The sequence below is a fragment of the Scardinius erythrophthalmus genome (genome assembly GCF_964197995.2).
Source record: "Scardinius erythrophthalmus genome assembly, chromosome: 20".
NCBI lineage: Eukaryota > Metazoa > Chordata > Actinopteri > Cypriniformes > Leuciscidae > Scardinius > Scardinius erythrophthalmus.
The window spans coordinates 17,665,724-17,682,615 of record NC_138240.1 but is presented as its reverse complement, the minus strand read 5'-3'; the positions used below and the strand labels follow the sequence as shown (position 1 = coordinate 17,682,615).

General features: G+C 37.4%; 1 protein-coding gene across 3 annotated transcripts in view; it reads left to right on the top strand.

Moving 5' to 3' along the window:
* aopep (aminopeptidase O (putative)) overlaps window positions 1-16,892 on the top strand; it is an 87,039-nt gene that overhangs the window by 22,885 nt on the left and 47,262 nt on the right. For all 3 annotated transcript variants that reach the window (XM_081349680.1, XM_081349678.1, XM_081349679.1), the window contains 5 exons: window positions 204-310; window positions 7,873-7,975; window positions 8,061-8,168; window positions 10,226-10,269; window positions 14,615-14,675. In XM_081349680.1, coding sequence (XP_081205806.1) covers window positions 204-310; window positions 7,873-7,975; window positions 8,061-8,168; window positions 10,226-10,269; window positions 14,615-14,675 — 423 coding nt within the window. The remainder of the gene's footprint in view (window positions 1-203; window positions 311-7,872; window positions 7,976-8,060; window positions 8,169-10,225; window positions 10,270-14,614; window positions 14,676-16,892) is intronic.

The following is a 16,892-nucleotide window of genomic DNA, read 5'->3' as shown; positions in this document are numbered from 1 at the left end:
AGGGCTATCTGTTTGTCTGACCAATTGCTGATGCGGGAGTATTTGAGGACATCTGTTACCTGAAAACAATAGTTAGTTCCATTTGATGACGCCAGTGGTGCAGAAATGACACACTTCACCTTTAAAATGAAACTTTTGTGTTTAGACTCACTTAATTTGCAGTTGTTTGATTTGTTTTGTTCACTTTTTTTTGTCTTCCCCAGTTTGGTTGTAGAGAGGCTGAGGAGCAGAGACAGTTAAAAGCTCTGCTACGCTGGAGGAGACTGAGCGATGAGTTACAGAACTCTGAAGTAGAGCTGCAGGTCCTCAGGTATGATTGGCCATGCCTGTCTCTGTCTCTCTCTATCATTGCTTTGCTTTCCTCCTTCTCTAACTTTCAATCTCTAAGTGCATATACTCTCAATACTCATCATGCAAGGGCTTATCCATCATCTGCACATACAAAAGGCCGCGATAGAACAAGTTCATTTTTAAGAGAAGTTTTGGAACTAACATGTTTCTCAGTTACAAAGTTGGCTTAAAGTAGTGTTTTGTAATTAAAATAGTATTTTTAATCAAATAGGGCTAGGCAACAAACTCAAGCTCCTCTGACATTTCTCTTTAAAAATCCTTGTTTTAGACTTCTGGGTTTGTCAATACTTCATGCGTCGGGTCAGGGTTCTCTCTTCCACCGCAAATCGACTCATGTACGGAAGGCAGTGATTCTACTTTTACAGTTATAAATATGGACATTTTTTTCTTACAAAAATGCATCACTTCGCTTCAGAAGGCCTTTATTAACCCCTTGGATTACTTTTATGATGGATGGGTGTGTTTTTTTGGGCTTCAAAATCTTCAAAATCGATAAAAAAAAAAAAGATTGTGTTTGGCTGAAAGAGGAAAGTCATATACAGCTAGGATGACTTGAGGGTGAGTAAATTATGGGATAATTTTCATTTTTGGGTGAATTAACCCTTTAAGTCTTATGTAATATCTGCAATCTGATTCCCACATTTTGCATTTACTGACATAATTTGAGAGACATTTTGACTGATGAAACTTAAGACAATAAACATACGATTGAGACAATATATGGTTTATCTGTGGTATTTTCATAAAAATAAAATATATTTATAACGAGATGCTAATCGACAGAATTTATCACTGTATAGAATATTATGAAATAATATAATTTCTGTCTCATTCTGTGATATGAAGCCAAGTCGTCAGATCACAAAAGAAAGTTATTTCAAACACTCGACTGATGTTATGAAGTGATTTTGTAGTAAAACATCATTCATTTTTTTTTTTTTTTTTTTTTGTTGAACGACAGTTTTGTAAATGCTTCTCATTACAAGTTTGGAAAGATTTGTGGCACATGTTGCTTTTTCAAATTACAAAGTGTCAAACTCACAGCGCTGCAGAGATAAAGCAGCATTTACTGCGATTCAGTCGATCCTCTTTGATCACAGTGCTGCACCTCACTATGAAACATGCTGCACATATACATAATTAATTAATTAGCAGCCTTTGCGATTACTTTGACTATAAGTTATTCTCATGCTTTTTGTTGATGTCATCATCAAATACATCAAATCTAACTATATAGTAATATTTCCACAATTAATCTGTCACATGGTAATATATATGGCTAATACTTGTGTTTGTTTGGCTAATCACAATTTTTTACTATTTTCATCCTGTCATGTTAATTTTGTCTATTGTTGGACCTATAAAGTTCATGGTAATAAGCAGTGACATATGTGTAACTAATGTTCTGTTGGAAAAATGATGGTAAAAATACCATATTTACGCAATCAAATTTCCAGGTAAGCTCAAGATTTTAACGAGACCTTAAAAAAGATATGACATTTCAACTGCACAGAATAATTTCGAGCATGTCATTGCATGAGTATTATTTGATATGAGATGTAATGTAATGTTCTCATATGAAGAGCACAGTATCACAAGGTTTTATGTAGGTTTGTGGTAGGAGTAGATCACCTTGGCTTAACTTTTAAGAATGAGAAAATGAGAGTGTGTGTGTGAGAGATAGAGCGATAGAGCTAGTCAGGAATTCAGCTGTCACAATACCAGCAGGTTTTGAGGATCCACCTGACAGCATGTGTCTGGCCCTTCCTCCGCTTTGAGGGGCCCACACCCACTATAATCTCAGGGATAAAATGTTCAGACAGTCTGGAAGAATGCCCGTCTTGTGAATAAAACATAGAAATGTCTTGTAAACTATTCGGTAAGTAATACTATGACAAGGAAAACATGCCATTCAAATCTAGGGCATTTTCAAAGATCAAACAGTAGAGCATAGCACTTGCAAGGTCACGGTTTCAACTCTCAGGAAATACAAGAACTGATCAAATGTATACCTTGAGTGCAGTGTAAATCACTTTGGATAAAAGTATCTGCCAAGTACATAAATGTAAATGTAAGGCCGAAACTTTCAGCAAGTATATGTATGCAACCGCGAATGCCTGGACAGTGGGTGTACTTGCATTCAATTATTAGCTTCCAGCCACGCAAGGTCAGCTTTGTATGTAGTTGCATTGCAAAATGTGGCAGAACGCAATTCATAAACGTAAGCAAGTATGTGCGCTATCCAACTGCTCCTGGCTGCGTTTCAGTACTTGTGTGAAGTATTGTGTGAACTATTCACACCTACAAAAAATATTTTAATGTCTGTTAAAAAAAGCATTAAAAGCATTCAAATGTTTATTTTCGCATTATCACTTGTCTGTTCAAAATGTCTGTCCAGTCACTGGCATGTTTCAGCTGCGTTTCAGCACTTGTTTGAAGTATGTTTCTGATATAAAAGTCTGTTCACAATAAAAAAAATGTGTGGCATGCGATTTGTCTGTTCAGATGTGGGAAAAACAGCAGATGGGCTGAATGAAAATACAAATTCACTCTCTGACAGTAGGTGGCGCTTATGGAAAAGTTTAAATACATACAGAACTATCAGCTAAACAATGTTATTTACATATGTTTTCAAACAGCTATTAAGATTTTTGTATTCACTATAGTGTTTGTCAAACATTTTAAACTTTCTTTAGTGTGTAATGTTGAGCATGAAAAAGCTCTGCAAAGATACAAAGGACAAAGTTTACTCCAAAGTGTTATTCTCTATATTAGTAAGCGCTGTTTCTGAACTCTCTGAAACGCCTCCATTGTAGTCTTGAGTTTTCTTCAGGGAACGTATATTTCACAATATCCCTTCTTTAAATAATTCATACCCAAGGCATGCGCAAAAAAAAATAAAGAAAAGGTATGAGGCATAGTTGAGTTGCATTAGTAGTGTGTTGGAAACTTGCGGTTATGGTAAAGGAGTTGCAATTTGAAACAAGCTTAAAATGGTTGACCACACTGGTCCAGCCGACCAATCAGAGCACATTGCACTTTTCGGAAGGAGGGGCTTCATTGAGACCGGGAACTATACAGAGTGTTACTGACAGACTGGGTAGAGAGGAGCTGCAACAATGAAAAATATGTGCAAAATAATGTGTTCAAGCATCTATTTTAATAACCCCAAAAAAACGAAATCAAGACTTTGTAAAAGGAATAATATGGCCTCTTAAATTGTTGCCCTCCTTACATAGATTACCAATAAACTAATGTCAAAAGTAAAAGTTATAGCCGATACATTGCTGTTTCTGCTTTTGACTACAAACTGTGTTTGCGTTCAACCATTTTTTACCATATTTTTCTACTAAACCTTATTTGACCATGATTGTAGTTGTACTGACAAAAAAACATTTCCTCAACTGGGAAAAAGACATAGGGGAGGCGCCAGTCATTCTCATTGATTTTGACACTCGAGAATATCTGTTTATTTGTTGGTCCATCTATGCATCTGTCTGGAAAGGAAGGCTACCCATTGTGTTTGATAAATACCTGTCACCCTTTTCATTGGACAGCTGTGGGCACTTCCACAAACACATGTAAAAGCCTGTGTGACTAGGAGGAATAATACATGCCTTTTAAAGGAGCTCACCCTTATCACTCCCTCCCATACAGAGAGAGAGAGAGAGAGAGAGAGGAAAGGAGAGAGGCATTGCTCTTTATTTTTGGAGGGGAACCAAATGTAAGCATCAATAATGTACAAGCACAAGTGAGTGTCCCAAATACAGCTAGAAGGTAGCTGAAGCCATTTTGACTCCTTTAGACCTGTAACTGGATCCTGAAGAGGATCTGAAGCGGCAGGTTGACATGAACTCGCAGATTGTTGTTGTTTTATGTAAATGAGTAGCTTGTTAATAATAATTATAATTTTCATTCTTATTAATTGATAATGTATTATTTTGTTATTTTGACTGGCAGACAATAAAAATGGGTAAATTATATTATTATTAATTGAATTATTATATGTATTACATTCATCATTTTGAGTGGTGGATAATAGCACAGGTGAAATCATGTACAGTTCATTGGAGGAGGGACATGAGGGACCAGAATATCATAGAGACATGAAAGGAGCAACCAGAACACATCATGGTGGCTAGTTTTGCACAGGCAATCACCAGTTTATATTCTTCAGGAAATGTAAAGTTTTTCTGAATAAGCTTTCCTGGTTAAAAGTATTAGTGAAAAACAGTTTTTTCCATCTCCATAGGCTAGATCTCCATATATGGGAAACCATCTGTCCCTCTTACCAGATCTTGCTTTACTTTCTCTGTGGAATTTTACAGCGTAGACCTGCACTGTGTGCACATGCTCACAGAGATAAGGCATTAGAGCGTGATCAATCATACTGAAGTTTATCAGGATCAAATCTGTGACACAAAGAAACAAACAAAAGCAGGTTATGATGGCTAGAAAAACACTGCACGCATATAGCTACACGCCCATTTGTCTGCAAGAAAAAAGTAAGAATAAATGCTGTTGTCTGTGTTAGCGGCGCCTGAGTATCGACCAAATCTTTACAAGAGCCTTTTATTGGCAAGACCAGTTAATCTCCTGAAGAAGATCAATAGTTTTTAACCGAGGTCGTCATTAAACGCAGAGATGGCCAACACTCAAGCCTCTGTTTGTCTCTTGCAATATACAGTACCTTTGGCCATAAGGAAGGAAACACTTGGTCCGAGTTGTGAGAATGCAGCCTGTCTGATGCTTTACATGTCAGTGAGTGTCCTGAAGATCTTTAAATATCTAATATCTAAATTTGGAACCTATTATGATTAATTGGTTCTCAGATTTGATTGGCTTGTCTATGTTTGCATGCTCCAGACAGACTGTCTGTGCATTAGTGGTTGGGATTTAGTGTAACTGTCCTTACGAGGAAGTCGTTGAATCATTCATTCAACCGAATTGTTCAAAACATTGATTCATTCATGCTGATCGCATACTCTCTTTAAATTAATACTTAAAATTTCCTTTTCACCTATACTGTTATTTTAATTTGGACATACTACTGTTTTCGCATACTGTTTTGTCAGGGAAGTAGGAATATCGGATGCAGCTAAGTTTTTATGAGTGAGTCATTGCTTCTTGCTCAAATGATATTGCTTAATATATATTCAATTCAATGCATCTTTATTGTAAAAAAAAAATGCACCTGTCTCGTGACTTGAATCATACAGTAATCTTAATGTGCACTCATGTAACAAAGCCATAAAACGCAGCATTACTGTTATCTATGGTGCTATAGAAAGAAAAAGCTATCCGGGTTGTAATGGTTTCAGAAATGCAATTGTTTATACACTTAGTAAACTGTTAAGAGGTCTTAATGTATGCTGATGTAAGTACATTCTTATCCAGAGTGCTGTAGATGCAGCACTTTGCATTAAAGAGATCACCAGTAGCGGCCTTTGCTATGTTTTACCCGTTCACTTGAAACGGGCCTCACAACTCAAGGCTTGTGCTTTAAAAAGAGCCCCACCCCCATCACGATTCGCACACACCATGGTTGGAAATTATCAGGGCCTGGTGCAAAAATGTCAAGATATATAGGGCAAAACATTTTGCTGTATGAGTTCTTGTTTTTAAGATTTATAATAGCCTATATTATACATTTAGAATTCAGGATATACTGTAGAGTGCTGTTTTCCGGAACATCGGCACCATAGGCTGAATTTATACAACTGTGAAGAGCTAAAAATATATACTATATGGCATCTGAAAGTTGTGTAAATGTACGTTTATTACCAGCTTTTTCCACTTTCGATGTTATTTCTAGCGAGAAATTGCTATTGTAGCAATTAAATATTTGCTTAGTTACCACCAAAGCTTGCTCTATTTTGCTGTAGATCATTAAACCGTTATGCTGCCTCAGATGTCTGTCTGAAATAATTTTCGTTATGTAAAATTTTTTTTTCGCAAACAATGCCTGCAAAGTCATTGCCTGATAGGGCAGCAAGCTTTTGGACGCAGTCACTTGCTTTGTCCCTGAATGAATCAGCCATTTTGAACAGATTGTTTGACTGATTGATTGAATGACTCACTCGTTAAGACAGCGATTTGCCGCCACCTACTGGCAGTTTTAGTTTCATTTCATTTTTTCCCCCATCATTTCATTTTTCTATATTTATATCTTGCGCCTGCGATAAATTATTCCTGCACTCCACCATGCTGCAAGAAAGACTGTCCGCACTTGCTCAGATATCAATTGAACACGACATTATGAGATCGCTGGATGAACTTTCAGAGCATCACCAGAAAGTTCTAAACGTCAAAATCTAAACGTGTAAAATATTTTCTCTTGATGTAGCTTATTCCTATGTTCATATTGTATTACTAATTCCTATTAAATCACTTATATAATCCCTATTCTCTCTTTTTTTATTTCTTTGCTCTCAAGCCTATCATTATCTCTAACGTAATGGTTAGAGAGTCAGACTGGTAACCCGAAGGTTGCATGTAGAGGTCTGCATTCCCGCGGCTGTCCCGCGGGATCCGCGGGACCCGACCAGATATTTTGCGCCGCGGGATTAAATTTCCGACTAAAAAACGGTAGCGGTCGGTAACTCTGGTGTAATTTGAACGGGAGCGGTCGGTCATTCAATATCACGTTCCCGACGCCGACGTTCTTTCAGAACAGCATATCTTCGCTTTACCTAATCTTAATCTTATCGACCAACAGGGTCTGCCATGTAGGCTAATCAGGACCGTTATGCACGCGCTGCACGCACGGACCAGTAACGGTTCTTTCTGTCATGCATTGATTGTATTTGCCTAACAGCAAAATGTTACGAATTTTGATAATACGAATAAAAATAATAGCCTACACTTCTTCTTTTTTTTCGCTGCGATATTTTTTCCCCTACTACTGTCTGCAGCAAAATGTTAAATTTTGTATATTGACAAGGCGAATAAAATAATAATAAAAAAATGTTTGTGCAGACTACATTTTTATTTTCTCTGTGAAAATGTAGGCTACATGTGAAATTCTGGGAGATCTATATTAAAGCGGGATGGTCGGGTCGGGAAGAAAATTATTCTAAGCAGACAGCGGGTGAACAAATAGTGTATATATAGCGGGAACGGGTGGGTGCGGGATATAACCCCAGCGGGAGCGGGCGGGAGCGGGACCTAAAAAACAGTCCCGCGCAGACCTCTAGTTGCATGTTCAATTCTCAGTATGGGCAGGAAATGACTGAGGTGCCCTTGAGCAAAACACTTAACCCCCAATCGCTCCCTTGGCGGCACAACAAAAAAATGTTTTTGCTATTTGCAGTGTGTGTTCACTACTCACTACTCCTAATGTGTGTTCACTAACTTGGACAAATTCCGAGTATGGGTTTCCATACTTGGCCTTCACAAGTCACTTTCTTGGGGCCTTCGACTGTTTCTTTGAAATGGGCCTCCGAAATGAAAATGCCGCCTCTGCAGACCACAGTCTGATTCATGTGGTGTTTGTGTGTTTGCATATGTATTTGTTCACAGGCCCAATAAAGAGAACACAGGGGAAGTGAGCGAGTCAGGTGCGTCACTAGTGAAACATGCCCTCAACCCAGAAAAACCCTTCATGCAGGTGCACTACCTGAAGGTACGTCTGATGGCTCAAAGTGCAGACTCCTCTGGGACATCCTCTGGGTTGTGTAGAGTTGCTCTCTCTCTCTCTTTCTTTCTAGGGATACTTCCTCTTGAAGTTTCTGGCTGATGAGGTTGGCGAAGAGAAGTTCCTGCACTTCTTCAAAGTGTTTGTGGGAAAATTCCACGGGCAGCTCATTCTGTCTCAAGTGAGTGTGTCCTGCATGGGAGCGGTGTATTAATTTTTAGCCTGAACACAAATGTAGCTTTTAACCTCACTGTCATTCCATCAGCTTGTATCAGAGAAAGTATGCACCAGTTCCCCTAAAGGTGTAATTGTTGACTTGATTTGACGCATAGCTGCACCCAGGGTTCAAAATTAACACTCACAATGCACCAAATGAGATTTCAAATTGCTTCTGGTAAATATAGAAAAGAGTTAATGGCTATTTGGCTAGTAACTTTATTAGGAACTGCAAAATAATAATAATTTCCTCTCAAAGCGAATTTGTCAGTGAAATGACTTGTAGAGGTGAAGCTGTTTTAATCTAGGAAATAAAGTTTTTACATTGTCTTACTGATTACAAAATTGATCCACCTCATGTGAGTGTATACATATTTTATGTAATTTTTATTCATGTCTTGTTTTCATCCAGTCATATTTTAAAATTTGGATAAAAATACCTGGATACAAACCTCTGCAATGTCTGGCACAGCTTGAATTCTTCTATAAGCTTGTAGTGGACAATTTATCATCAGAAGCTTGGGTAACACTTTATTTTGATGGACCCTTTTAGACCCTACATGTCCACTAACTCTCATTAGAGTATTGTAGACTCTGCTTAATATCTGATAACACTTTATTGTAATGGTCCCCAACAGACATTCTACTGACTATTAGTAACTTTGCAACTACTGTACGTCAACTTATTCTACTAACCCTAACCCCTTATTCTACTAACCCTAACCCTACATCTAAGTCTACTAATACTCTACTAATACTCTAATGAGAGTTAGTTGTATTGTAGGTGCAATGTTACTTATAGTCAACAAAATGTCTAAGGTGACCATCAAAATAAAGTGTAACTGAATCTTGTCTATGATGTATAAAGGTTTTTTCCCCTCCAGAAAATCATGTGGCAACACTTATATGAAGTATCCCTCATATTATGCCACCAAAATGAAAATATGATCACAAATAGTCTATATAATTTTGTGGCAGGTGCTGTTTCATAGAGAGATACAAAGAGCTTACTATTTTTTCAATTTGCTTGCCACAGAGTGCAACAGTGGATGTCCACTTTTTCAGTGGCCTTGGTTCCGGAAGTATTTTTCCCTTTTTTTTCCCCCTAAAGGCCCGTTCACACCAAGGACGATAACTATAAAGATAACGATAAAGATATAATTCTAAAAATCGTTCTCCATATTAAAGAATAACAGAGTTCACACCACAACTATAACGATAAAGATATGAGGAACGATATAGTTGGGATCACTTTCAGAACGATTTTTTTCCAGCTGTCGAACGATAAAACACTGACAGCCAATCAGAATCCATTCTAATTTTAAAGGTCTCGCGCATTTAAAATGGATCTGGATCATCCGGGCGCGCGCGTGCTTAGAATAAAAAGACCGTTATCGGTCGCTGGTGTGGACACATATATAGTTATCTTTATCGTTATCTTTATAGTTATCGTGCTTGGTGTGAACGGGCCTTAAGTCTTCATTAAAGATTTGAATCAAAACATTACAAACTATGATTTGAAGCAAAAAAGTAAATCGGACAAAAAGACAAAGGTACAAGAGTGTGTACTTTACAGCTTTAACGAGAGAAAGAACTATAATCCTATGAAGCACTGTGAATGACAAACGAAATAAAATGATGAATGAATATAAAACTTGATTTAAAGATGTTGAATATGTATATAGAAACAAATATTTGGATATAATATGCATATTTTGCAATGAACATAAAATATATTAAGTCGTTTGAGAGTGTAGGGAGACTTGATCACAGTAAAATAGGTCTGTCTTTAAAGGTTTGTAAGTTATCATTAAAAATCAATTCCCCTATGGAGAAAATTAATGGGATTTTTTTGCTTCCGGAGGTCAACTGTTGAGCTCGATTGACAGTTTTGGACCTTGGTAGTAGACTAGTGGAGAAATGCATTAAGACATTTCAGTATTTTTAAACACTGTATGCTCTGCTTGAAGCTTTGATATTCACACGCTGCTTTTCATTTATACTGTAGTCTGTCTCTTGTAGGATTTCCTGCAGATGCTCCTGGACACATTTCCAGCAATGAGCAGGTATGATGAAATGGTGTCAACACTGGCTTTCAAAAACACATACTCAATGAACTCCTCAGCTGCTCTGCCTTTATTATTAGTGTGGGGAACTTTCACTGTAGGTATTTAAACCAGACTCTGCAGGAATCTTTCTTTTCCAGCTCTGCCTCAAATGATTTTTCCACTGGTTCTCTTGCCCAAACTCACCCGTTGTATCATCAATATTTATTTTCCTTTTTCACTGTTTCATCATTTTCATGTTGACATAATGTTGTTATTAAAACTGCCCCAAAACGTATTATATAGAAGAAATATGAAGAGGCTTCTTTGCCCTTCATAATATTGTTATGCTTTGTGGCCAGTGGGAAGTCTAGAGTAGTTCTGATAGGGTCTTTTTCATGGTGAATGATAGAAGTGTTAAGTTCATGCTGCTTCATGCTTCAACTGTGCATATTCACTGCTACCGTATGCTAGCAGAAAACACAAAATGCACATCTTTAGTGAGTTATTTATATAGTGAGTTATGTCTTTGGATACCATATCAGATATCAGATCTGTACATTAGTCCTGGCTGTGTAAATTGAGCTGTGTTTTGTTAATGGTAATATTAGTCAAACAACAATATATATAAAAAAATCACTGCTCCTAATTTATTCTTTACTCGTTTGAAGCAGTGTTTATTTTAATACTGTATACGTGTACAGTAATACCGTTTTTATTTTTAAGTTGTTAAATAATGAATAAAAGCACTTTGTTCAGGAGCATTATGAAATTGAACTAGTATTGGTTTTGACTATCATGGCAAATTGTAAAACAATCAGCTCTCTTCCTTCCGCACTACCTGCGATCTTCATTTTTTCATCTCTCTTCATTTCTCCTCTTCTGTTTCATCTGTCTCTCTTTCGGTTTCATGTAGTCTCCATTTGCTCATTAAGGCCTAGCCACTGGCTGATGATTGATTAAATTACATTAAACTGAAAGGTAAGGGCGTTCAATATTTGTGTCTGCTGCTCAGAAGTGTAAACATTCATGACGGCACAACGCTGGAACGGCAGACTGATGTGGTGAAACAATCACAGATGGGCCTCCTTGTGTCAGATCAAAGACAAATCAATGCTTCCATGGCAAACCGTTCCTCCTACACCACCCCCCAGTTAAGGAAGTCCACGACAGCTTCTGTTAATGTTTGCCTGACTCACTCAGATATCTGTGCTTTACATGTCCCCCTTTTTTTGTTTCTATTCATTTTCTCAGCAAATTAACATTCCTTTTTTGACAAAAAAATGGACAATACATCCCTTTTAGACATACAGTACATTTAGAGAGTCACCTGAGCCATATGTACTGTACCAGAATATAGTATAGGCTCATTTCCCTCAGGCCAGTAAACAACCACCTATCAACCACCAAAAACACCCTAGCAACCAAACACAAACATAGCAACATGCTGGCAGCCACCCACAAAACCTTCTTGGATGCGACTTTTGCATTAGCAGTGTGTTTATAGTGCTAGTTCAGAATGCTTTTTAAGTTTCCTACAGAAATTTACCGTGATTTTTGCTATAATTACACTACTATAATAAACTATTAAGTATAGTGATTGTATTATTTTTAATCAATATGGTTTTTTTTTTCAAATGAGGCAGTGGTAGTTAATTATATTGATCTGACCATATGAATGACTATCTTTGCATATCACAAATTATCTATGCTTATACTGTGAACAGTTTTCTGAAGAGTTTATGAGAAGATCATTATAAAAATTACTAGTTACCATAATATTCTCCAAAATACCAGCAGTTACTACAGTTATTTTTACTTCACTGTTAACACTTTGTTAGCAGTCATCAAAATAATACATAAAACAAAGGGATAACATAATTTTGAAAGCTTGAATATGATCACATAATTATTTATTATGATTTTACCGTAATAATATGCATCCATGGTATTTTGCCAGAAACTATGGTTATTATGAATTTTTAAGGGGCATTGGGTAATCAATAGTATGCAGCATGCTTTCCATTTTAACTAAGTTAGAAGTTATTAATTAGACATACAGTGGCTTACAGTGCTAAAGTATTCAAACCCCTTCGTTATTTTCACAATTTGTTATATTGCTGCCTTATGTTAAACTACTGAACAACCAGGACTCTTCCTAGAGCTGGGTTCCTGGCCAAACTGATCAATCGATAGAGAAGGGTCTTGGTTAGAGTGGTGACCAAGAAGCTGGTAGTCACTTTGGTGGAGCTCCATGATCATATATGGAGATTTACAGAAGGATAAAAATCACTCCACCGATCTGGGCTTTATGGCAGAGTGGCCAGACTCAAGTCTCTCCTTAGTGCAGACACATGAAAACCCACTTGGAATTTGCAAAAAAAAAAAAAAAACCTAAAGGACTCTTTCAGACTGTGAGAAACAAGATTCTCTGGTCTGATGGACCTCAAGTGTCATGTATGGAGGAAACCAGGCACTGCTCATCACTTGCACAATACCATCCCAACAGTAAAGTGTGGTGGTAGCAACATCATGCTGTGGGGCTGTTTTTCAGCGGCAGGGACTGGGGGACTTGTTAGAGTAGAAGGAAAGCACAACGCACCAAAATATAGAGTTAGCCTTAATGAAAGCCTAGTCCAGAGCATTCAGAACCTCGGACTGAGCAGAAGGTTCACCTTCCAGGACAATGACCCTAAGCACACAGCTAAGACAATGCAAGAGTGGCTTATGGACAACTCTGTGAATGTCATGCCCAGAGCCTGGGCTTAAAGCCAATCGAATATGTCTGAAAATGAAAATGTCCGTCCACCAACGGTCCCAATACAACCCGACAGATCTGGAGGATCTGAGCAGAAGAATGGCAGAAAATCAGCAAATGCAGATGTGCAAAGCTTGTCACATGATACACAAGACTTGAGGCTGTAAAGGTGCTATAACTTAGTACTGAGTTAAGGGTTTGAATACTTATGCAATGTACTTATTAATACATTTGCAAAGTTGTCACAGATCAGTTTTTTTTTTTTTTTGCTTTGTCATTATCGTGTATGGAGTGTAGATTCATGTGGGGAAAAAAGTAATTTAAAGTAATTTAACAAGACAGCAACACAACAAAATGCAAAAATTTGAATACTTTCACAATGCACTGTGTATAAAGACTAATATCAGAACGAACAGTGTTTACATGCACTATTAAGTGTACTTCACAGGTTCTTTTAATTAGCATTCATGCTTCATCAAATGAATCTCAGCATGAATTTGAATATTTGCTTGTAGAATGAGCCTTGCTTTTATTCTGCAACAACATGCTGTGGCACGACAGCGCTGTTATTTAGTAATCACAGTCCGGTGAGCTTAGTGATTTGCTCTGACACTGAGGGCTTTTCCCTCTTCAATGCTGGGATGGAAATTTCCATCCTTTTCATTTGTCATCACCTTAATGTGCTCAACTGTTGTGTCAAAGGGCCTCAAGTGTTGGAGACACACTGTTCCTGTCTGAGACAGTCCATTTAGTTGATTATATGTGCTTTGTGTTTGTGCGTGTGCGTGTGCATGTTTGTGTCTGCGCTCTTGCACATTAACAAGATTGATTTGGAGTAAGTGGTGAATGGCTTCAATTACTGCCAGAGAAAAAAATACTTTGAGGGGAAAGAAGAAAAGCAAATCTATACAGAGTTGAATTGAAAATCACAATTCAGTTCCAGTTGAATTTTAATTGAGATAGCAAACAGGATTGGAATTGGAATTGGAATTTGAAGTCAAATTAAAATGGAATAAAAATGAAAATAAATTTAGGTCATAGATAGTGGAGGAACACTTTAATTCCCAGAATGCTATATATTTACTCCAATACCAATTGATATACATTTGGTTTTTAGGAGAAAAAAAGTCATCTGGACATTTTGTGGCATTGTATGGAGAAAAAAAATGAAAATGTATTTAATGACTTCATTGTTAGTATTGAACATTGTTTAGGGAAATACATCTAATTATTCCTTTTTATTCAGGGAAAAAATAAGAGAATAATCAATAATAATTGAATAATTCGTTCAAAAAGTTAAATTATTTGGGTTTTGTTGCAAACTGTGTTGAACTGCGATTTAGTCATTCCTCTTCCTGTCATTCCAATTCAACTTCCTGTCGCATGTGGCCAATTCAATTAAAAATTCTAACTCATGAATTGAAAGAGAGCCAAATCTTAAATTCTGAACTATTCAAAACCCAGGTAGTCACGCACATTGCATGTAGACTTCTTGTTAAGAATGCTTTTAATTTAAAGGATTTACATGATTTTAAAGCACATGAAAGCAAAGCCGAAGTACTTGGATCTCCTCCAACAATTACTGAATGTATCACTTTTCTCTTTCAGTCGGGGCATCAGACTTGAAACCATCTTTTCAGACTGGTTAGATACACCTGAAATGCCAGAGGTAAGAAGAAAAAAGCCAAGATTTATTTTGAGATGTTTGGTCATTCAAACCAGATTATATACTCTATGTCTATGATTATGCAAAAGGAATAAAAGCATGCTTGTTACACAACATGTAAAAAGATGTATTGGTGCTACCTCTCATGCCTGTCACCCAGAATGTAAAACCGTTTTTAATCCATTTCCTCTTGAGCAATAGAACATAGAGCGCGTGCATATATCTCTCCAGGACTGACACATGGCATGAATGAAGCAGCTTCCCTCTTGCTTTAAGATCCATTTAACCTCTCAAGCATTTCTAAACTGGGCTGCCACAAGCTCTTAAACAATTGATGACTAATATGAAGCCATAAATCTGTCTTTTTCTTTCAGCATTGGCCACTGTTTATTATAGAATTTAGTCATTCTTGTACACTTTGGAAGGTGATTCACTTCCACACTGAAGGTATCATGTTTCCAGCTAGTACTATGTAGGCTGCATGTGTGGAATCTGCTCTCGTTGAATTAAGATTGGAAAATCTTTTTTATGTTTTTTGTGTGTTTTATAACAACCAGAGAAGACCACAAAAGCCTTTCCGTTCATCCATCCTGAATCTATGTCTCAAAGAAATGCATTCAAACGTTAATCTCTCCCTTCCTGTGCAGTTTGTTTTAGTTTTGTGCTCGATTTACCCTCATTGGCCAACCAGACTGACATGCGGTGCCATTTTCATTGACGCCGCCATTGGATCTAATGACACATGGCTGCCAAAATCAGCACGGGAACAGTTTCACTTTTGGATAAAATCCTTGTTTTCCCCCCCCCGTTTGAAGCCGTTACTTTGACTTTAAAAACATGATGTTCTTGAACGTTCCTCTAAATAAATAATGGCAGGAAATAGTCGATCCCCACAATAAACAATCACAGCCACATACACACACACATACAAAAGGGAGGGATGAGATGGGAACGGAGCTCTCTTTTTCATTGTGCTATTTTTAAGATGGCAAACATTTGAGCGAGCATAATAAGTTGCTATATCTGCATTTTGAGGTGGGTTTAAGGCTGGGACAATCTGAATCTCATGACCTCCCTTGACTCCACTCGCTGTGGGTTGCTGCTGAAAGGATACGCTCAGAGCAGCCTACCAAATCCCAATCCTGACATTTACCTTTTGTAGAGAAAAGCAAAGCAGCTTTCAGATCATTAGCTTGGGTGCAACTGTATGGAAATAGCTGTGGTTCAGGACATTAGAATTCACAGTGGCAAATTTAAGCTGGTTTTAGAGAACTAGAGCTCTGTTCAAAAACCTATGCATGCATCCTTTTGCCCACATAGAACGCTGTCTTCTAAGGCAGAATCCTAAATGTCCTGGAACCTCATAGGCAAACCAATATTGAAACTCACAAGTAGCTCTCTGCACAAGACACTTGACTTGAAATTGATTTCAATAGAATATAATGCTAGCATGTTGCTAAGCTAAGAGCGCAATGCTCTAAAAATACATAGCACATACAATTATTGGGAAGAATAATCACTTTTCAAATATGCTGATCTATTTTATGAATATTTTTGAGTGTTGAATTAAATGTTTTAAGAATTTGTAAATCACCTGCTTTCTCCACCATCTTGGATTTATGTTTTTTCACTGAGCTTGTCGCAATAGATTTTGGTTTTGTTTTCTCCATGAAGGATACATGCAATTCTGCTTTAGGATTTGTAAAAACAAGGTATCTTAGTGGGATAGTGCACTCATGTTGTTCCAAACCTGTATGACTTTAAAACAGCATTGGACCCCATTGACTTTCATTGAATAAGAACTTTTTGTGTTCTACAGAAGAATGAAAGTCATACATGTTTGGAATGACATGAGGGTGAGTCAATTATTTTGCTGTCACTTTAAGAGACTGTATAAGTTTCCTACCTTTTGTAGCAATCTGTGCATTGCTACTATTGCCTTAATGTACATGGCTCTAAGCAGCTCACTAGGATTTGGGGATTTGGGACGCAGCATACAGTAGGTGGCATTCACTCCAATGTCAAGCTCACTGCCACTTTAGTGAGCAGATGCAAGTTCATTTCCAGTTATTTTAGGCTTGAAAGAGGAATTGTGTGTGTGTGTTGGGGGACGAGTTTGAGTGTGTATTTTTTGTTCACTTCTTACTGTTTGAGTGAGCCTGCATACTACTAGAGTACACAATCTTGTGGTGGGCAGCTTCCTCTTTTTAATAAAAAAGA